At 42.9% G+C, this 23,942-nt stretch overlaps 1 protein-coding gene across 1 annotated transcript in view; it reads right to left on the bottom strand.

The window, feature by feature from the left end:
* CYP17A1 (cytochrome P450 family 17 subfamily A member 1) overlaps positions 1-15,080 on the bottom strand; it is a 37,774-nt gene extending 22,694 nt beyond the window's left edge. Inside the window, exons 1-3 of the mRNA XM_082268287.1 lie at positions 14,741-15,080; positions 10,767-10,905; positions 4,405-4,634 (exon numbers count right to left, since the gene is read on the bottom strand). Of these exons, the coding sequence (XP_082124413.1) occupies positions 4,405-4,634; positions 10,767-10,905; positions 14,741-15,055 (684 nt within the window). The 5' untranslated portion in view covers positions 15,056-15,080. The remainder of the gene's footprint in view (positions 1-4,404; positions 4,635-10,766; positions 10,906-14,740) is intronic.
* Positions 15,081-23,942: the final 8,862 nt, after the last annotated feature.

Below are 23,942 nucleotides of genomic sequence, written 5' to 3'. Positions count from 1 at the left end.
GAAGGGGGGGGATTGTAGCTGACCCAGAGCTAGAAGGCAGCCACAATGGGTTTGCCAAGGCATCCGGAAGCTGCATATGGGCTCTGCTTCTTTGGGGCTGGTGTGAAATTCCAGTGCTTGTACTGGACATTTAATCCTGGGGTCCAGCGCCCTTGGCATTTGCCGATTGGCCATTGGCACTGCTGGTGTCTGCCTGGTTTTCAGTGCAGAGTCTTTTAGGCCGAACTTCTTCTTCCTCCAGTTCAGTTCCCGATGTAAAGCCTTCAAAGAGCTCAAATTCCTAACTAGATTCAGAATTAGTTTTGGCATCGGAAAGTGAGAGCTCCCCGCTGCTCTCATCCGTCAGGGTTAATAATTGACAGGCCTCTTCGGCAGTGAAAACCTTTTTGGACTTGGACATGGTGGCTGTATGAAGGGTGACAGGTACTCGGGTACTTTGCTAGGCAGGTGACAGGTACTCTGGTACTGATGAGCAGGGGGCAGGTACTCGGGTACTCTCATGGCCAGGTGACAGGCAGGTGATAGGTACTGATGAGTACTGATGAGTAGTACTGATAGGTGATACTGATACTGTACTGATGGGTACTGATGATCAGTACTGATACTGATAGGTGATAGGTACTAATGGGTACTGATGAGCAGTGATGGGTACTGATGAGCAGGCGGCAAGTACTCGGGTACTTCAGGCGGCAGGTACTCTGATGAGCAGATGGAAGGTACTCGGGTACTCCGATGGGCAAGTGACAGGTACTTGGGTACTCTGATGGCCAGGTGACAGGCAGGTGATAGGTACTCGGCTACTGATGATCAGGCGGCAAGTACTTCAGGCGGAAGGTACTTGGGTACTCTGATGGGTAGGAGACAGGTAATCGGGTACTCTGATGGGTAGGTGACAGGTACTCGGGTACTCTGATGGGTAGGTGACAGGTAATCGGGTACTCTGATGGGTAGGTGACAGGTACTCGGGTACTCTGATGGGTAGGTGACAGGTACTCAGGTACTCTGATGGGTAGGTGACAGGTACTCGGGTACTCTGATGGGTAGGGGACAAGTACTCGGGTACGCTTATGGGCAGGTGACAGGTACTCAGATGGGCAGGTGACAGGTACTCTGCTGACAGGTCCTCTTTATTTGGTGGGGGCAATCAGGGCACAGTAATTTCACAGTACTCTGTGGTAACTCACTGTTTGCAGATCTCCTCCTCACACTGGATCGGTGTGTGAGGAGGAGAGCCTGGTAACAGTGAGTTACCACTGCTTTGTTGACCTTTGTGACCGGCTGTGATTGGACACAGCCGGTCACGTGGTAAAAACCCAATTTCATTTGCTCTTTACCTAGATCGGGGATTGGCTCTGTCTGAGGGACGAGCTTCGTCCCCGGTCGCTGCTCTGTGCGCCCCCGGGGGCGTGCATTGCAGAAAGAACGAGCGCTCATGTGATCGGCTATGATTGACACAGCCGATCATGTGGTAAACAGCCAATTTTCATTGGCTGTTTACCTAGATCAGGGATGGGCTATGTCCGAGGGATGAGCCTCATCCCTGATCACCGCGCTGCACGCCCCCGAGAGAGCGGGCGGACGTCATATGACGGCCGCCCGGATTGAGAAACACTTCCTGCCGCCGTCATTTTATTATGGCGCGATATGGAAGTGGTTAAAGAGCAGGCCATATTTTGCGATTCAGCACTGCGTTACTTTAACGGACAATTGGGCGGTCATGCGATGCTGTACTTAAATAAAATTGATGTCCTTTTTTTTCCCCGCAAATAGAGCTTTATTTTGGTGGTATTTGATCACCTGTGCAATTTTTTTTTTTTGCGCTATAAAGAAAAAAAGAGCGACAGTTCTGGAAAAAAAAAAAACAATATTTTTCACATTCTGTTATATAACATTCTGAAAAAAAAAAAATAAAAATCAAATTTTTTTAACATTTTAGGCACATTTTTTTTCTGCTACATATTTTTGGTAAAACAAAAAAATCGCAATAAGCGTATTTTGATTGGTTTATGCAAAAGTTATCGCGTCTACTAACTACGGGAAAGATTTATGTCATTGTTATTGTTTTTCATTTTTTTTTTTACTAGTAATGGTGGCGATCTGCGATTTTTAGCGGAACTACGACATTGCGGTGGACAGATCGGACCTCTAACTGACATTTTTGAAACTTTTGAGGGGATCAGTGACATTACTACAGTAATCAGTGATAAAAATATGCACTGTTACTGTAATAATGACACTGGCAAGGAAGGGGTTAACATTGTGGGTGATCAAGGAGTTAAATGTAAGCCTAGGGGAGTGATTCTAACTGTGTATAAGGATTACAGGGGCTCTATGATCATTCCAGGGAGAAGAACGGTCAGCTGTGTTTACAACAGCTGACCATTCTTCTCACTCAGCAGGGAACGATCGCGAGTGTCAGGCGGCAATCGGAGCCGCCTGACCCGTGCATCGGCTTCCCCGCTGCCGGGTGGGGGCGGGCGTGCGCCACTGGCGGCGCTCGCTCGACCCCTAGCTGCCTCCAAGCGACAGACGTAGCCCATCTCAGTTTGCCTGGGAGAGCCACACTGCCCCAGTAAATATGCGGTAAGCAGTCGGCAACCGGTTAATGTGAAAAGTGATGTTACGCTGAGTAAATTCCTAACATGTCACGCTTTAAAATTGCACACACTGTGGAATGGTGGCAAATTTCGGTACTCAGAATTCTCCATAAGCGACGTTTTAACATTTTTTACAGGTCACCTCTTTAGAGTTACAGAGAAGGACTTGGGCTAAAATTATTGCTCTAACTCTTAACGTTCGGGGCGATACCTTACATGTGTGGTCTGAACGCCGTCTACATATGATGGCGCGACATACATTAGCATTCGCTTCTGCGTGTGAGCACGCGAGGACCGGGGAGCTTTCATTTTTATTTTTACTTTTATTTTTTATTTTGTCACTTTCCCTTTAAATTATTATTTTTTTATCACTTTTATTCCTATTACAAGGAATGTAAACATCCCTTGTTATGGAAATACAGCATGACAGGTCCTCTTTACAGCGAGATCTGGGGTCTAAAAGTCCCCAGGCCTCGCCTCCAGGCTGGAAAACCTGAGATAAAAAAAAAGGTCTTGGCTTCCCAGACGTAGCAATGGCAGTGTTTACATCTGCCCAGCCTTTGAAGTGGTTGCATTATCCTGATCAGACGTCATATGACGGGGGCGCGCTGAGCGGCGATCGGTGATGCAGCGTGTCACTCTGACACACCGCATCTCAGATCTCGGTAAAGAGCCTACTGATGTAGGCTCTTTACCATGTGACCAGCTGTGTCCAATCACAGCTGGTCACATAGTACACAGGAAGAGCCATTGATCGGCTTTCCTTAGTTAGTGCCTGACAGGCACGAGTAGAGGAGAGCCAATCTGCAGCTCTCCTGACAGGGGGGGGGGGGGTCTGCACTGGTAATCAGATCAGGGAGCCCGCCAGTGCCCTCCCCATCAGTGCTGCCCGCCAGTGCCCTCCCCATCAGTGCCCATCATTGCCATCTATCAGTGCGGCCCACCAGTGCCCATTATTGCCCACCAGTGCCGCCTATCAGTGCCCATTAGTGCCGATCAGTGCCCATCAATGCCGCTTATCAGTGCCCAGCAGTGCCGCCTATCAGTGCCCACCAATGCTGCATATCAGTGCTACCTATCAGTGCCACATATCAGTGCCCATCAGTGCTGCCTATCAGTGCCGCATATTAGTGCCACCCCATCAGTGTCACCCCATCAGTGCCTCCTCATCAGTGCCTGTCAGTGCAGCCTCATCAGTGCTCATCAGTGCAGGAAAAAACGTATCTATTTACAAAATTGTATAACATAAACAAAAAAACTTTTTTTTTTTTTTTTTCAAACTTTTCGGTCATTTTTTTTATTTGTTTAGCAAAAAAGAAAAAACCTTGCAGTGATCAAATACCACCAAAAGAAAGCTCTATTTGTGAGGAAAAAATTACATAAATTTGGTTTAGGTACAGTGTTGCATTCAAAATGCAACAGCGCTAAAAGCTGAAAATTGGCCTGGGCAGGAAGGGGGTGAAAGTGCCCTATATTGAAGTGGTTAAAGTGAACATATGCTCTGCCCATACATTTATTTCCCCTATTTTCAGCAGCAAATACTCCGTTTTACTTTACTCCCCCACCACTCTGGGAGAAGGAGAAGCTTCTACAAGGATATGGACTCTCCAAATGTGATAACAATGGTGCTTGGTGACTGGCCCAGAGATGTCACATGTCACAAGCTAGTCCATATCCAGAAGTACAGGGTACTTTTTTGTTCTTGACTGCTGAAATGAGCAGCAGGAGAGTGAAGGAAAAAAGTATTTTTGCATGGATATAACACATGTACAGTAAAGCACAGTAAATGTACACATTATTTCCATACCTGAAGCCAGGGAAAGATGTCCACCAAGCTGTCTTTGGCCACTGTGTCCACTATGCCTTTACTGTACTTCAGCATGGTCTCAAACTCTGCATCCTCTCTCTTGTATCTGGTGTTGAAGCACAAGGAGCACACCACATTAGTGACGGCTCGGGTGAGCTCTGGAGCCATGTCCAAAGGGGTTGACTGGAAGGAGGCGAGAGTCTGACACATCGAAGCAGCTTCACGGGAAACTTTGATAGAAAAATAATTCCACAATTAAAATCAGGGTAAAACAAGCCACACCGCTGCTCTTACAATCCATTGGGTGTTATTGTGTTCAAGCTTTTTTTCCTTTGGTGGAAAGTTCCTTCAAATATTAGGTCTGTCAATCATATATAAATTAAAGCAGAACTGCAGGCAAACAGCTTAATACACAGATGAAATGCATTTTAGGGATGATCGAACGGTTCGGGTCGACCATCGGTTCGACCCGAACATTTGCTGTTCGAGGTTCGGCCGAATTTAGAACTTTTTGCCCAAAAAGTTCGGAATTCGGCAACCAGAACCGACCAAAATGCAGTGGGACAGGAAATGGGCTTTAAAAGCCCATGATTGGACCAGAACCATTAGCAAAAGCCAATTGAGGGGGCAGGAGAATGCTAGGAATGTGATTGGAGTGACTAGGGGGTCCATAGACCAATCATTAGTGAATACGCCCCCCAGTATATAAGATAGCCCCCGCCAAATTCCTAGCATTCTTATACGGGACATGGAAGAGAGTGGAATGCTGTTCTGTTACTTCTGTTACAAAGTGTCGTTTAGCAATTTTTAGTGTGAGGAAAGGGATATCTAGTGTAGTTAGGGTGCTCTTTTACACTTTAGTTGGCTTTAATTTATTCAGTTTCTGTAGGGAAAGTGTTAAGTGTAAGGGGCCCGTAGGGTAGTGTAGGGTTAACTGACAGTGACTGCTATGGCAGGGTGACAAAACCCTTCCATATCAGGGTGACCGCTATAGAGAAAAGCTAGTTTCTCTTGTGTCACTTTCGCTGCAGTAATATGGCTTCACCGCCGCCAGCATTCTTTTTGGCTGCAGGCGTCCATAGGGATCTTTTGAGCACATGTTTGGAGTCAGGCATGACATCTGAACATGTGTATAGGGGGTATATATACACACCCATGTATGTATATATACACGTAGACATATATAGGTGTGAAAGGAGCAGAAAAAACTACTTGCGCTAATGAAATAATTAACACCAATATAGTTACGCTCCTATCACACCTATATATGTCTAAGTGTAATATACATATAAGTATGTGTGTATATATACCACTATAGACAAGTTCAGATGTTTTGCCTGCCTCCAAAAACCCCCAAAAAATGCCTGCAACAACACACCTGGGCGTTTTTTTTTTTTGACGCTAGCGTTTTTTTGGCCATTTTTTTGGGTTCTTTGGAGGCAGGCAAAACATCTGAACTTGTGTATAGTGGAATATATCCCACTATACACAAGTTCAGATGTTTTTCCTGTCTCCAAAGAACCCAAAAAAATGCCCAAAAAAACGCTTGCTACTAAACCGGGAAGGTGTGAAAAGCGAGAAGCCACTAACCTGTTCTATAAGTGACAAAATACAAACAATCTTTTTTTTTTATGGTTCTGGACATGCTACAGAGCTGAAACTTCACAGGTACACTTTTTAGACCCCCCACATACTAAATCCAAAGAATTTCTATTTTTTTATTTTATTTTTTTTATTTTTTTTTTCAAAAATTGTCTCTCTATCAAAAATGACAATTTTTAAGAACTTTTTTTGTGTGATTTTGTGTCTGGGGGGTCTAAAAGGTGTACCTGTGAAGTTTTAGCTCTGTAGCATGTCCAGAACCATAAAAAAAAAAAAAAAGATTGTTTGTATTAGGTCAGTTATAGAACAGGTTAGTGGCTTCTCGCTTTTCACACCTTGCCGGTTAATAGCAGGCCTTTTTTTGGGCATTTTTTTGGGTTCTTTGGAGGCAGGCAAAACATCTGAACTTGTGTATAGTGGTATATATACCTGTATACACAAGTTCAGATGTTTTGCCTACCTGAAAAGACCCCAAAAAATGCCCAAAAAAACGCTTGCTACTAAACCGGGAAGGTGTGAAAAGCGAGAAGCCACTAACCTGTTCTATAAGTGACAAAATACAAACAATCTTTTTTTTTTTATGGTTCTGGACATGCTACAGAGCTGAAACTTCACAGGTACACTTTTTAGACCCCCCAGATACTAAATCCAAAGAATTTTATTTTTTTTATTTAATTTTTTAAATTTTTTCAATAATTGGCTCTCTATGAAAAATGACACTTTTTAAGAACGTTTTTTTGTGTGATTAATAGTCCCTGGGGTATGACCCAGAACCCTAGGCACTTTTTAGGGGCATTTATTGGGTTTTAGGGCTTCAAAATTAAGTTTTTTGATTACCGAAGTTCGGGTCCCATTGATTTCAATGGGGTTCTGAAATCCGGCCGAACTTTCAGGAAGTTCGGATGTTCTGGCCGAACCGAACTTTTGAAAAGTTCGATCATCCCTAATGCATATGTGGCAGCTGTTTTTCCCAACAAAATACTGTATTTGTATTAGTCTTTCCTTTTCTAAGGTTCACCCAGCTATTCCAGACATTACAGCTGGATAGATGCCCTCTGTTTTCCTGTTATTGTTATAGATCAGCCATTCTCAACCAGGGTTCCTTCAGAGGTTACTAGGGGTTCTTTGAGTTACCACATGAAAGCCGACTGTTTGCTCTAAAAAAACGGCACCAGAGTGATGCCTCTAGCTGCAGGCAGCACCCAGGTACAACCACTTCCTCAAAATGATGTACAGATACGTGATTTTGCAGAAAGTGGTTAAATTTACGTTTAATAATTTATTAATGTATGCAACTTAAAGAGGAACTGAACTCTGGAAGCTTATCTGTTGTTTTGAAAATCGAAATAAGAAAAAATTAATACAATTGGGGTTAAACCAATCATTTTTTGCACAATAATCCTCATGGTCCAATTTTCTGGAGGTATGGCAGAGGCATGTCCCTTGCCACATACCTTGTGCTATATTGTGTGGGAAGTACAGGAGAACAGAAATGCCCTTATCAGTATCTGCTGCTTCTTTATTGTCTAGATAGCATGCTGGGGTGAATGTTTGACCAAGCTGTGATGTTGAAATGTGCTCAAGATCATAAACCTTGCTAATGTGACTGGCTGAACAGAATTCCAGAACAATTCCAGTGCATTTTCTGGCAGGTAAAATAGTTGACATATATTTGTTTTTGGTAGGTATATAGCTGTTTACCCCAAGTTCCCCACTCTATGGTAAAGTAGCACATAACTGTTTGGATCTGATTTCTGCTAAATAATGTTCTCAGTCCCAGCTCCCTGTCAGTTAATGTCAGTTAATGCTGACATTTAAAGAAATCACAACTGTGCAGGCTCCTAGTCCTCAGACAATGTTATCAACAACAGGTCTCTGACAACAATCTGGAACAATTCAACATGGTTGATAGTCATGTGACCACAATAATAAGCAAGCATTGGGATCACTGAAAGCTTGGTTACAAAACAACTTCTCCAACCTGCAGATGGCACTGTACCTCTCTCTCTGTGCACAGTGACTGCACAGACAAGTAGGCACAGTGCCATGCAGGTTTAAGAGATACAGTGTTTACAGTATCACAGTGAAAAAATGCGTAGTTAAAAAATGAATGGTCAAAGACTGATTAAAAACTGTTATAAAAAAACAAAATATTTTTTTTTTGTTTATATTTTTCGCCATTTGTTCAACTTATTAAAAATAAAAAGCCTTTAAAATGCAGTTTTAAGGTATTTAGAAAGTAGACAATGTCCACTCTGGAGCTTGAGTTTTCAGTAACAAGCCAGGAATGACAGGTCTGACATTTACTAATTATGGAAAATGTTTTGCTCAGCACTACTCTATACACCAGTCAAACATCACCTTTTTGCTTCTGTAACTGTTCATTATTTTGTTAACCAAAACAATTACCCAACATTTGCTTGTGGGTTTAAGATGCAGGACTTGAATTGGAAATCTTCATCAAATTATGGAAAAATACTCCCAGAGTCCATTGTTCTCTTAGTCCTACACTAGATACAGAGTGCCATTTATTAACTAAACTAAACATTCTTTGGAGAATGAAAGAACCCTTATTAAAAAAATATCCTTGTAACAAGCACTTTCCATGTTCACCAGTTCTTGCTTTTACTCTGAAATGAAAAAATGCTGCCATTGGTTCCGCACCTGTAAGATACCATGTATCTAAATAGAAAAAACAAAGCACAGATAACTATGGGGGCCATTGTGCAACTTTATTTCCAGCTAGCAGCAGGTACAAATTACTGCAACCCAGAATCTTTGTCAGGGTTTAAATGCCTTTTAAACTCCCGGTCCACATGAAAAAACTTGTTCAATAGGTAATGGGTTCCGAGTCACAGGCTGTCTATTATTATGTAAATATAGTATTGATATAATAATAAAAATATATATTTAATATTTGCAAGACAACCTGTTGACTGAACTGTGAATATGAACATCTGTAGCAGTTGGGATGCCCTTACGATGTATGTCATGAACAACTTAACCACTAGATGTCAGCAGAGCTCTATCCACATTGATGTGTGTGTTACTGCATGCATGTGTGCCCAGACCATGTCATGTATGTGGCTAATTACTACTAGCTAACACACAAATACATACACAGTATCGGGTGAATAATCTAAAACTTTTTCATGCAGTAGAAGAAAACTTGTGCCAAAAAGTAAGAACACTGAATGTGGTGTCCCTTTTGGGAGACAAGCCCAGGATCCCAGCACTGTAAAGCATGGGAACCTTTCACCTAAAGCGGAACTAAAGGAAGTTTATGCTCATCTTTCCTCCAATGGCCCTGTCCCTCACTGGTGCTGGCATCTTCTCTTGTGTACTGGTACTTGGCCAGCTTCATTGGGCGTCGAAGAGGTGATGTCACTCCTGCACATGCACACGAGGCCACCATTCCAGCACACAAAGATTGGGCTAGCCACTGCAAGTTGGGCTGCGCATGCACAATTAAGTTTACATGCTGGGGATGCTGAAAACAGGCAGGTAAGTATATTTTATTGCAGTGGAGACATTACATGTCTATTTGACAATAAAAAACTTGCCTGCTTGCAGCGAGCAACAGTGAAGCTTTAGTTCCGCTTTAAAAGTTGTACTCAAGTAACTGTGCTGAATGAAATATGGAGGCTGCCATTGTTAACCTTTAAAAATACTTGGTCACAAGTTGCTTCAGAACTTTCGTGGTCACTAATTAGAATACATATCCAGGCAGTCAAAACTCTACATCTGTTTTCTTATTCTAGGACAGAGAATATTAAAGCAGCAACATGACAGCCAGTTAAAAAGCATCTTCAGAGGGAGAGGTCTTCATTGAAAGACCCAATATGCTCTCATTAAAGGTTTTCTTTAACCAAAATAGAACAAATGTCATGAATATGCCATACTATTGTCATTAAAATGGGAGGACTTAATATAAAAATTCAGTATGGTATCAAGTGCATAATACCCTCATAGACTACGTGCCTACCTTACAGTAGATCATGCTCTGTAATAGCATATTCTATATGGGAAGAGAGCAGAAAAAACTATACATGGCGATCATTCAGATTTGCTCATCTGTGAGATGACTATTAAGAAAAAAATGTATGTTCTTCTTATGGATTTGAGATTAAGACAGTGCTTCAATAAATGAAAGGCTAATTTCATCCAGCACTAAAATTCCCACATTTAGTACCATATGGTATGTACATATACACACCAAAGTATGACCCCACTTGACAGTTCCGTGGCTGAAATAACCTGGCTGTAGGGCCTATGTCTATCTACTGGCTTTTTTCTGATGAATCTAGAATGTGGGAGTCAGTCTCCTCCACCTGAGCTTCTCTTTGGGATAAACAGAGAATTCACAAAGCAATAACTCGTTACTGTATTTAATCTGAATTCAAATGCAGGCATTTTAGTCATCTGCGTTATGTTTGGACACAACTTCCACCTGTAAATTGAAAGTACTGTGTTTTGGTGCCACACAATTAAAAAAAGGCTCATGAACTTATTTGATGCAATGTAGATGCTTTAGGCAGCCTGTTGAAATGAATGGCTGCCCTACCATAAAACACAGTAATGAGGGGGAAAAAAAAAAAAAAAAAATGTGGCAACTTGTGTGCGCTTCCTCATCACCCATTTATGAACCTTGCCTCAAGGAGTTCCTCCAGTGATTTTTCTTGATCGTGAAACTAAAGCTTGGATTAGTTCATATTGGCAGTCGTGTCTGAACTTAGCTGTAGTGATGTCTGCATACTCACTGATCTGCTCAATGGCAACAGTCCCTTCACCGAACATAGACAGTGCTGAATGGACCATTTTGCGGTGAAACTTCCAGGTTGGGCTATAGTCAGCAAATGCAATGTCCTTGGCATCTCTTGTCAAAATATCTGTTGTCACCTTAAAATTAAAGAAATATTAGGCACATTACACACTGACCGCCCACTGAAAACCCTCATCAATACACCAAACAAATGAGCTTAGCTCAACCTGTTGGGTGTTGTTATGATGCAGCCAGTGCTGGTCTCCTGTCTGCCCATTCCATTTGATAATAGAATAGAGCTTACTCAGCCAGCTGTGGGTAGATCTTTGTAAGTTGAAAGTTTTTCACTTTCTGCTTTATACTGGACCATTTTTTTTTTTCATCAAACTCTGCATATTATGTATGGATTATTATGTTGACTTTTACTCCTCAATACTTGTATCATTTTCATAAATGGTTTACTACTTTATGTGAATGGTGTATGTGTGTGTGTGTGTGTGTGTATATATATCTTTATAGATATATACAGTATATATATATATACAGTGTGTATGTATGTGTGTGTGTGTGTATGTATATATATATATATATATATATCTATATACTCGTAGAAAAAATGCAAAGTTGGGTAGGGGCACCCAAAACTCTCAGGAGGACAGGAACAGAGTTGGAAACTGTGGCAGGGAGATCTTAGTGTTGAAATATCTTTGACATATGAGAAGTCAGATGCTGACTCCAGACACCAGACTATCTATAAATAAAATAATACTTTTAAAAAGACCAGCTATTATACAATTGTGTAGCTTTGGATGTAGCTCATTGCTCTACAATAACTGCTAGAAGACAGTAAAAATAATGGTCGGTAGTGTTCTTCTGCGGGACTGATAGGCAGGAGGCTGGAGGGAGTCGTTTTGCCAAAAAACTGCTTCTAGGTCTTTCGGCCCCTTGTAGAACCAGCGGACCTCCTCTGGGCCCTAATCCTTCATGTCCACCCCCTGTCTCTCTGTTTTCCCCTGCATGTCCTTCTCAGCCCCCCTCCCCCCTGCATGTCTCTGTTTCTCCCTTTATGTCTCTCAGTTCTCCCTGTATGTCTCTGTCCCCCCCCGTATGTTTCTCAGCTTTCCCATGTCTGTATTTCTCAGGCCCCCCTCTCCTGTATGTTGTTTTGTTTCCTGCTTGCATGTCTCTGTTTCCCCCCATATGTCTCTCAGCCCCCCCCCCCCCCGGTGTGTATATCAGTTTCCCCCTTGTGTATGTCTCTTAGTTCCCCCCTTATGTCTCTGTTTTCCCCCTGTATGTCTTTCTCAGCACACCCCCCCCCCCCCTTCTGTATGTTTCTGTTCCCTCCTTTTTTTTTTTTGTCTCTTAGCTTCACCTCTGTATGTCTCTTAGCTTCCCCCAGCATGTATCTCAGTCCCCCCCGTATGTCTCTCAGTTTCCCCCCTGTATGTCTCCCAGACCCCCCCTTTCCATGTCTCCCACTCCTCCCTCCATATCCCTCTCATCATGTATCCCTACATGTCTCCCACTCCTCCCTCTGTCTCTCACATATACCCCTACATGGTTCCCACTCCTCTCTCCATGTCTCTCTCATATACCACTACAGTGACACTCCTGCCAAATTCTCTGCCATGTGACCAGCCTGCTAGCTCTCCTGCATCCATGGAGACGCATGAGGGCAGAGCTCTAGATTGTCCCTCGCTCTCCATGACTTGTGCTGCTGCCAGTCACAGTATGCCATCGCCAATTTTTTTGTGCAGAAAGTTGTCTATTGGCTCTGTGCACAGCCTTAGTAACCAGCTGCTCCTAGAGACCCTGAGTGGGGAGAATGGTAGGATCCATTGTACAAACGTGATCATTGCCGGCATCACAGTACTACCTAGCAGCCTAATTGGGGAGGGGGGGGGGGGGCAAGGCATAATCCAGGAGGGCAATTGCCTCCCTGTAGCGACGCCACTGGTTTTCACACTTATATACAGTGCTTACATTGGTCCAAGGTAAATCAATGTAACCATGTAGTAAATTGCCATACCTAAACTCCAGCTTCAAATATATGCTGGTAATCTTTTATGTGCTCATCCGTTGTCATTATAAAAAAAATGAGAAAACTCTTATCCATTAAACAGTTTAAGTAATATGTAACTGTAATGGCACAATTGTAGCCACAAAAAAATAAGTCTTTATTTCTTGTCTTTCAGGAGAACTGTCTGTATTGTTGTATTCAACAACTTTCCATTTCAGGTTTCAAATAAAACAGTCCTATTTTAGTTCCAGGGGTTCTTATTATTACTATTAATGACTGTTACTAATAGCTTATTTTAGTGAAATAGCTTTCTCCCAGCAGTGTTATCGGGCCTGGTGGTTTTATTGCTGACAGGTAAAGAATACTGGGGCTCATTGCTAAACAAGGGCTGGCAATGTTATCTTACCCTTGGGGTCTGTTCACACCATCGGGTTGTGATAATTACTGCCATTGACGGTAGCATGTGAAGCATAGTGCAATGTGTTGAGGTGACATTCATTTTGCTACAGAGTCCTGCAGCGCAACACAACACAAAATGTGCATTGCGTTAAAGAAAAATTAACCACTTGCCCACTGCTCACTGTGCTGCTACTGCGGCACAGTGGGTCGTTATCGTCTGGCGACGTAGACCTACGTCACCAGACATTCCCCTCTCTCGGCGGCGCGCGCGCGCCGCCGGAGGCTCGCTCCCGCTGTCTTCAGTCACAGCGGGAGTCGGGCCAGAGGAGGAGCAGCGGCGATCGCCGCTGCTCTTCCCTGATCGTCGGGGAATCGAGTGTGGAGATCCGCCCGCTTGTGTAAACACAAGCGGGCGGATCTCCTAAGTGACAGACAGGGTCAGATTGCAGCATAGCTGAACCCTCGATCTGTCCTTTTTTCACACAGTCACCTCCCCCCACACACGTTAGTAAGCACCAGGCATACATTAACCCCTCCCTCTCCAATAAAATTAACCCCTTCCCTGCCAGTGTAATTTTTACAGTAACAGTGCATATATATAGCACTGATTACTGCAGTAATGTCACTGGTACCCCCAAAAGTGTCAAAAATGTCAGTCAAGGGTCCGATCTGTCCGCCGCAATGTCGCAGTCCTGCAAAAAAAATCGCAGATCGCCGCCATTACTCGTTAAAAAAAAAACACCAAAAATGACAGAAATCTTTCCCTTAGTTAGTAAACGCAATAACTTTTGTGCAAACCAATTAAAATACGCTTATTGTGATTTTTTTTACCAAACATAGGTAGCAGAAAACAAATTGGCCAAAAATTAAAAAAAAATTAGATTTTTACATTTTTTTGGGGGGGAATTTCATATAAAAAAATGTGAAAAATATTGTTATTTTTTCAAAATTTACACTCTTTTTTTGTTTATAGCGCAAAAAATAAAAATCGCACAGGTGATCAAATACCACCAAAAGAAAGCTCTGTTTGTGGGAAAAAAAGGACGTAAATTTCGTTTGGGTATGGCGTCGCATGAACGCGCAATTGTCAGTTAAAGTTGCACAGTGCCGAATCGCAAAAAGTGGCCCAGACGTAAGACCGCAAAATCCCCCGGTGGTAAAGTGGTTAAGCAGAAGCAATATTTTTTCTGTGTTCAAGCAGATTATTGCAGCATATTCGGGTGCAAATGAATTACTAGATTCTAGGAGGTGCAGAATAGGGTAACATAGGGTAAGGCAACCAATCTACATTCAGTTTACTGTAGTCAAGAGAGATGAGATCTGGCTGGTTGTTATTTAGAATATAGCTCTTGAAATTGGGGATTTTATTAGACTAGACATTTTGTTTTCTGTCTGGTATATTTTTAATGCTATATCTTTAAGAAACTAAACACAGACCAACAGAATGTATATAGTATTAAATAAATTGCGAAACCTAAAAACAAACAACTGGATTCTATTTAACATCATGATCTATGATTTACACACCCCTTAAATTTTGTAATACTCACTGTGCGTGGTCTCCCACCAAATGTTTTGCCTTTCTTCAGCAAGACCTCTCTGGCGTCTTCATGGTTATTCACTACAACCACATAGTGGGAACCCATCATGAAGGAGTACATGCTGCCATACTTCTTCTGCAGGTTACAGAACAGTATGTGTGGAGGCAGCTTATTTCCAAGGTGCAGTAAACTCCCAATGACAGGCAATGATGGTAAGCTCTTGGGGTACTTTACATCTCCATGGCTCCTGAATCCCATTCTCCAGACAGAGATGAGGAATAGCACTGAGACTAGAAGCAAAGCACAGCCAAGCCACACAATCATGCTGGAGTCCTAATCACCTTGAAATGATCACTTCAGTGTTCTTGCCAAATAAATATTATGGGGGCTTTCCCCTGCAGCCAATCAGAGCCCACTGGTTATTAACCCCTGTACTTCTCAAATTATTCTATCTCCTCCTTTTAATCATAAGTCAAATGTGTTTATTACGCACTTTCGAAGATCACAGCTTCTACATGTGTAAAAGAAACACTGGGGTTGATTTACTAAAGGTAAATAGGATCTCTTTGCTAGACTAAATGAGGTAAAACATTTTTTTGCAAAGAACACCCAATCACATATAAATGAAAAAGTGCGCTGATAAATGTGAGTATGCTGCTACCAAAGGTGTATAAATGAAATAGTGTAAAAAAGTCTGGTGCGCTACTAAAGTGCAATAAAATGAACAATGTCAATCATGCATACAAAATAGTGTACAAACAATTTGAAACAATTTAAAACAAATGAAAATGTGAGTGAACAAAGTCTCTGGTTTCTCTTGCAAATCTATATGTTTTCCGTGAACAACTCCACCAGAAAAAAGCTAAATAGATGAATGTGCAAATGAAGTCCAGTGTTCATGTAAATTCCAAAAATAATCACTGGTGGCCGTGAGAAAACCAAGTGCTGCTGCAAATCAGATTTGTGCAGTATACGACTGATTGTTGTCCCAGAGTCTCCCACCTCAGCTGTAGATCTCTGCAGTTCATCCAGAGTGATCATGGGCCTCTTGGCTGCATCTCTGATCAGTCTTCTCCTTGTATGAGCTGAACGTTTAGAGGGACGGCCAGGTCTTCGTAGATTTGCAGTGGTCTGATACTCCTTCCATTTCAATATTATCGCTTGCATAGTGCTCCTTGGGATGTTTAAAGCTTGGGAAATCTTTTTGTATCCAAATCCGGCTTTAAACTTCTCCACAACAGTATCTCGGACCTGCCTGGTGTGTTCCTTGTTCTTCATGATGCTCTCTGCGCTTTAAACGGACCTCTGAGACTATCACAGTGCAGGTGCATTTATACGGAGACTTGATTACACACAGGTGGATTCTATTTATCATCATTAGTCATTTAGGTCAGCATTGGATCATTCAGAGATCCTCACTGAACTTCTGGAGAGAGTTTGCTGCACTGAAATGAAAGGGGCTGAATAATTTTCCACGCCCAATTTTTCAGTTTTTTATTTGTTAACAAAGTTTGAAATATCCCAAAAAAATTTGTTCCACTTCATGATTGTGTCCCACTTGTTGTTGATTCTTCACAAAAAATTGCAGTTTTATATCTTTATGTTTGAAGCCTGAAATGTGGCAAAAGGTCGCAAAGTTCAAGGGGGCCGAATACTTTCGCAAGGCACTGTACCTGGATTTTTTAATTATTTTGGTATGTGTACTTCTTTTAGACTATTATCCCTTTGAGTGTCTTTCTGGGCACTGTTCTAATTGTTAAATTTATATATAAATAGACCCTTTGTGGCTCATTGATCTGTTCCCATGCTCACCTGGCGATGACTGCCTAGATGCCTCTACGGTGGCTGTTAGCTGACTTCACCTGGCTTTTGTGGTAAGTGCATGATTAGCCACCGTTTCTAGCAATTACCGGTCGCAATCAATCTATTGCTTTTCTCTATCGTTCATCGACAGACGCAGCTCCATCTTCATTACTAGTAGGGTTATGCTCCTCCCATCAGACATAGGCACTAGGCAGGGAAAAAGCTTAACCACACCTATGGGGGCTGTCCCTGCAGGCATAACCCCTCACACTCTGCTATCATTAATCAGTTTGTTCTGCCTAGTGTTAGGAATAGGATCTAGCCCTGCTGGGACTTCGGTCTTAGCTGTAACAGGGAAGGTTTTGGATTTTTTTTTTTTTCACTAGTTAGTTTCTGAGGACCAAGATCCAGAGGAACTACAAACAACAGCCAGCTATGGTTTTCGAACTGGATAATCTAGATCCTTAAGGTCTTAAGGACCATCGAGCGTGAGCAGGTTATAGTCCAAAACTAGGCTTCGCCACGACAGTGCCTTGATGGATGGGGACAAGCCTGCGAGTGGATGGTCTCGCTGGGACGCACACTGGAACGCACATGACCTGGAACGCCCCCTTGGCTAACAGCACCCCCATCCCGGGTGGGAGGTGATCTGTCTCGGAGCGGCGCCCATCTGGTACCATGGTATGGTGAGTAAATGTTGCCCTCCAAAACCCCTGGCGGTCTCAGGGTGGTTGTGGGCCCCTCCCTGGAATGGTCGGGCCTTAGGGGCTCCCTTGGTTCCCTGGCACCTCAGAGGACTAGTCTGGTATTCCCCTCGGCATTCCCCCACCCCTAGCAAGTTTTTACCTTGGGGGGGGGGGGGGACGGTAATAACGCGTTCGTTATGGCTCTTATTTGAGGGGGGTGGATGGTCCTGTGTTGGTTCCTGGTCAGGGACCTTTAGATGCCTATTGTTCTGGGATCCTTTTTGGGCTCCTGGAGACTGCATGACGCGCCATGGGGGCCACCATTTTGCTGTGGTTCATGATTTCTATGTTCCCATTAAGATAGTATGGGCAGCCATTTTATATAATTCCCCATTGAGAATGTATGATTCTGAGGTCCATGGGCTAGACATGTTTTCGGCATGGCTTTTTACACATAGTAATAGCAGAGTTTTCTCTTCTTCTTCCTGTTTAGTCACTATCATACACTGATTGTGCTGGCAGCTTCTTGTGGTCTGGTAATGTTTTTTCCTGGGTTTTCCTGAGGTTTTTCCTCATCTGCTCTGCTATTATTATATACCGTATTTATCAGCGTATAACACGCACTTTTTCCTCCTAAAAATGGAGGGCAAAACACCAGTGCGTGTTATACGCCGATATATGAAAAAAATAAAAAAGCCGGGCAGCGCTGAGAAGCAGAGGAGGGGGGCGGGCCGGGCTGAGCAGAAGGAAGGACAAGCGGTTGCTGTCATAGGAAGTCCCACCTCCTATGATAGACAGCACAGTGGCCCAATGCCGGGACGTGGGATGTGGGACATCTATCATAGGCGCCAGGACGTCAGATGACAGCAGCCGCTCATCCTCCCTTCTCCTTGGCCCGGCCTGCCTCCTCTGCCTCAGCGCTGCCCAGCTTTGTTTTTTTAATATATCGCTGCTCTGGCCGTGCAATGGCGTGTATATGTATTTTGCAATGGCGCTGGCAAGGCTGCTTTGGGGACACTGCGCTGGCTAGGCTGCATTGGGGACACTGCGCTGGCGAGGCTGCAGTGGGGATACTGCGCTGGCGAGGCTGCTTTGGGGACACTGCGCTGGCGAGGCTGCTTTGGGGACACTGCGCTGGCGAGGCTGCATTGGGGACCCTGCGCTTGCGAGGCTGCTTTGGGGACCCTGCGCTTGCGAGGCTGCTTTGGGGACCCTGCGCTGGTGAGGCTGCTTTGGGGACCCTGCGCTGGCGAGGCTGCTTTGGGGACACTGCGCTGGCGAGGCTGCATTGGGGACACTGTGCTGGCGAGGCTGCTTTGGGGACCGGTTCGGATTCAATCAGACAACGCCACGGCTATGGCTTATATCAATCACCAGGCGGGCACCAAGAGTGTCTTGGCAGCCAAGGAGGTGGCCGAGAGTCTGGCCTGGGTGGAAAGCTTTGTTCCAGCCTTCTCTGCTCTACACATTTCAGGTGCGGAAAACTGGCAGGCGGATTACCTGAGTCATCAGGTGTTGGATCAAGGGAAGTGGTCTGTGCACCCGGAGGTGTTCATCTTCTGTATGTTCAGTGGGGGACTCCCGAGGTCGATATGTTTGCTTCTCACCTCAAAAAGAAGGTTCAGAGGTTCGTAGCCAGGTCTTGAGATCCTCTGGCCGACACCAGACTCACTGGTGGCTCCTTGGAGCCAGTATCGGCTAATTTATGCCTTTCCTCCCTTGAAACTCCTCCTCCTTGTAGATTCCTCTGAGCCAAGATCTGCTGTCTCAAGGCCAATCTTCCATCCTGCTTTACAGTTGCTGGCTTTAACGGCATGGCTGTTGACAGCCGGGTGTTGAGGGATAGGGGTCTTTCTGACTCTGTGATTCCTATGCTCTTGAAGGCTAGGAAGTCGGCTTTCAGGAAGATTTCTCATCCTACGTGGAAGTCATACCTCTCATGATGTGAACCACTGAAGGGGCATCCTTGCTTGTTTTCTATAGCTAGGATTTTGGCCTTTCTGCAGAAAGGAGTTGAACAGCGGTTGGCTTTGGGCACAATCAATGGCCAAGTCTCGGCTTTGGCTATATATTTCCAACGCCCATTGACTATGCATGCATTGATTCATACTTTCATCCAGGGAGTGCGCCATATGGCTTCTCTGAGAATGACTCCGCTACCTCTGTGGGACCTCAATCTGGTATTATCTGTTCTTCAAAAGCCTCCTTTTGAGAACATTCGGGAGATTTCTCTGCTCTCGTTGTCCCAGAAGGTTGCCTTCTTGGTGACTATCGCTTCTGCTCACAAAGTATCTGAACTGGCGGCATTGTCCTGCCGCTCACCTTATCTGGTGATACACAGAGATAAAGTGGTACTTCAACCTAATCAGTCGTTTCTTCCTAAGGTGGTTTCTGATTTTCATCTGAATGAAGACATTGTGTTGCCTTCGCTCTACCCTAAGCCCAAACATTCTAAGGAATTTGCGTTGCACTCCTTGGATGTGGTTTGGACAATCAGGGTCTATCTGGAGACCACTGAGTCTTTTGGAAAATCAGACGCTTTTTTTATCCATACCGAAGGATCTCGTAAGGGATTGGCTGTCTTATTGGTTGACATGTGAGTTGCCACTTTTTATCTGCTTTTTATATTCAATAAAGACGTTTACTATGCCATTGGAGTTTCTTCTCTACCTTTGGAGGTATATGGGTTATGTGAGGCTGAACACCTGAGTGGAGCATTGGAACCGCTACCTGCATTGATTTGATTGCTTTCCGGAGATTTGCCTGTTCCAGGGAATATTTGAATTCCGGTAAGCGGACAATTTGTTCCGGTAAGCGGACATTTTTACTTTTTGATGCACGTGGTGATCCCCTTCTCCTACTTTGATCCCATCTCCTGGTGTTGGACTTCTTGATATCTCATCCTTTGAAGTGTATCTGCATTTTTGTGGGACTATACATTAATCTGAATAAAATATGGGTATAGTTGTGCTAAAAAACTTAAAAGGTAAGCGATTAAACGCACAATAAAATAATTAACAAAGCAGCTACACTCAAATCATACACTGAGCATATGTATATAACAAAAAAGAAATAAAATATGTAGCGCTAAAACATTATGAACAAAGTCCATAAATAAAGTCCATTTCCACCAGTGATATTGCACGGCACCAATTTGCAGTAAAGTGAAAGGAATCCACCACCAAAAGGAGTGTTCAAAACACGCTTACCAGATAGTTATATGCATTGGGCCTTGAACTGTCATAGAACTGCAACACACTCGGTGACGAATTGGACCGGACCTCTTCACAAAGATAAATCCCAGAATTGATACCTTGACAGTATACCTTAAGGGAGCCACTCAAAAGAAGGAAATAAAACCCCTCATAGTGCAGTCATTTCCATAAACTTTATTGGATGTAAAGCAAAAATATATAGCACTCACATTTGAGAAGGGTATAGTGTGCGAATCACACGCCGACCTGCGTGGTTCCAAATCGGTTAGCAAGGTAGCAGCCAATGTCCTCTATTGCATGTAGGCGTCCAGCCTATGATAGTTCAAGGCCCAATGCATATAACTATCTGGTAAGCGTGTTTTAAACACTCCTTTTGGTGGTGGATTCCTTTCACTTTACTGCAAATTGGTGCCGTGCAATATCACTGGTGGAAATGGACTTTATTTATGGACTTTGTTCATAATGTTTTAGCGCTACATATTTTATTTCTTATACATTAATCTGAATTGCCTACCATTTGTGTTTGATACAAATTGGCGCTGTACCATCATTAACCATTTATGACCTGCATTTATTTCTGTACTGGCAGCCTTCTACTTTTCCTGCTATTTGTTTATAATAGCTTGTAGAGTCTTGTAGTTAAGCATATAAGGACATTGTGCATCTTGCCTACTATTCCTCCAAGTGATTCTTGGTTGCTCAGCATGCTAAATAGCCATGCGGGAGACCTTACGTTCACATGACCCAAATAGAATATCCATTAGGGTGTACTTGGCTTCATATTCAACACAATGGCTTACTTCCTGCCTACATGTAGGTGTACTCGACTCCGCAATTACCATATAGGCTACTTCTTAACTACATTCCACTGTTGACATACAGCCGAGAACCATATAAGTGCCGGTTCACACTACCGCGGCACGACTTCGGGGGCAACCTGTAAAGTCGTGTGTACCGCGACTTGCACGGACTTCACATAATGTAAGTCAATGCAAGTCGCTCCGATGTCGCCCCGAAGTAGTACAGGAACTATTTTCTAAGTCAGAGCGACTTGAGTCACTACTATTAGAACGGTTCCTGTAGCACAGAATGGACCGCGACTTGTCAGGCTGACAAGTCGCCTGACAAGTCGCGGTAGTGTGAACCGACACTAATGATATAACACTTGTGCACTGATAAAAAAAAAAATACATATTAAATGTCAACCAATATTAAATGTCAACCAATCTCCAAATATGTATATTCCAATCATCAAAAATAAGATATAAAAAACAATTTTTGAAAAATTTAATAAATTTACCTATCAAAATCATGTGGAAATTCCTGATGTCAGAATAATCAAATTTTTAAAAAAATAAATATATAAAAATAAATATAAAGATAAAAACAAGAATTACCAATTGGAAAGGAAGCAATTGAGGTCCAGTTCTATATTCAACTCCTTGGGGCTCATTGTATTTAATAAATATATCCACTAAGTTTCATTTTGGGAAATATCCTTTTTCATATTGCCTCCCCTCCAATTGGGCATTATTCTGTCTATGCCACAAAACTTCAGTAACGTTGGGTCCTGATTGTGGGCCAATCTGAAATGCAGGGATAAGCTGTGGTTCTTAAAGCCCTTTCTGATATAGTTAATGTGCTCCCGCAGCCTAACTCTAATATTATATTAATAAATATTAATTATTGGTATCCAATATTTGATCTTTTAAGTATGGGCCAATATTTTTGTAAAATTTTCTCTACCTCCTTATACTGCCTCGGAATCTGGTCATAAAGGCTAGTCCATGTTCACTACTAGTACTTTTTGCTTTCTTTTCCAGCATTTTGTCCCTCTCTAATTTTCATACTTCTCTGATTTTCACAAGTTTTATAGCCCTTTTCTTGAAATCTCTCTTTAATAGTGGCTGTCTGGCTCTCATAATCTCTCTCACTGTCACAGTTTCTACATATTCTAATCATCTGGCTTTTAGGTGCTCCATTCAACCACCTAGGACGGTGGCAGCTTCCCTTTGGAATATATCCATTTCTTTGTCCGTATCCACTCTGCAAAAATGGAGCGGACACAGACCTGTCATCAGCTTGCTCAGCGGGTATAGGTGGAGAGATCACTAGCTAAGAGGGCACATTCGCTGGCAGACTCTGACAGTGTGAAAGGGGTCATATTCACATATTTATTCCAGCTTAGTGATTAAAGCAGAGTTCCGGGCTCAAAAACAACTTTGGCCCATCCGCTTGCTGTAAATCCCCTAAAAAACAAATGGATACTCCCGATTTTTTTTTTCTTTACTTATCTTGTTTTTGAAGAAAGAATACTTCCCTTCCTTCTACTTCCTCCCTCTTCTGCCGCGGCCCGTGCCGTCACTTCCTACTTGCATTGACTCCTGGGAGCTGAACGTCTCCCAGGACTCAATGCGCCTGCACCGGCCCCGCTCGTCAGTTCCGGTGCAGGCGCGTCATTCCCTGCTAAACAGCTTCTGGGCATGCCCTGGGACTCCGCTTTAAGGAAGAACTGAAGCCATTACATCAGCATAATAGCCAAACAACCAGAATTGTAAGTAGCAAAGTCTGGATAGGCAGCCTTCATGTTTTTTTTAAATGAGTGGCACAGATCTGAACTGTTATACAACAATCAGGTTTATTTTATCAACAGGCAAGGGTTTATGGTTATATTTATATCCTAAACCTTTTTCTCCAAGTTATATCTGAAATCTTAGTAATAGGAAAATGAGACTGTTGAATTAACAATTTTTTTTATATACGGTAGATTTACCCAGCCACAGTGAACAATTTCATAATATTAATCTTACTAGAATTGTTTGTTTTATTTATGTACATGTATCCTTTTATTTTCATATATTTTAATTTGTAAGAATGGGAGCAACTCATTCACAGATGTATACTAAATAAATTAAAATATGTTTTACACTTTTTTTTTCCTTCTCAAGTTTTGTGATGTTGTTATATACCATTAAAAGGAATGTATAGTCCTCAAAATATATTAATATAAATGTGTAAATCAGTTTGATATCAACAATCCTATCCTTATCCTATTAAATGTTAATAGTTTAAAAACATCTTTCTTTATGTATGATTTATAGTGATATATGTACATGAGGGCAGTCGTATCTGCTTGTTACATAGGCATGTCCACATTTGCAGTGCTACACAGTGTTTTTGCTTTAGGCCCCTTTCACATGAAAGGTCCATTCTAGTCCGGCTGTCTGTTTTTCAGCCTGACCTGATCGGACCGTCCCTCTATTCTCTTCTTTGGGCAGTCAGATGTAAATGTAAACTTTGTCTGTTTACACCTGGCTACCTCCGGGTCTGATCTCATCTGGAAAAAAAAATACTATAGGGGATCCAATCCACTCCGTCTGTCTGGGTTGGATTGGAGGGCAGTCGGGTGTAAACAGACAGCTGGTTCATTACCATTTGGCTGCCTATAAAGCAGAACAGGCAGTGTCCGTATCCACTCTGTATTAACTCAGCTGGGGATCAGCGGAC

Source organism: Pelophylax lessonae, assembly GCF_965119305.1.
Source record: "Pelophylax lessonae genome assembly, chromosome: 9".
NCBI classification, from domain to species: domain Eukaryota; kingdom Metazoa; phylum Chordata; class Amphibia; order Anura; family Ranidae; genus Pelophylax; species Pelophylax lessonae.
This window is presented reverse-complemented; position numbering and strand designations above follow the sequence as displayed.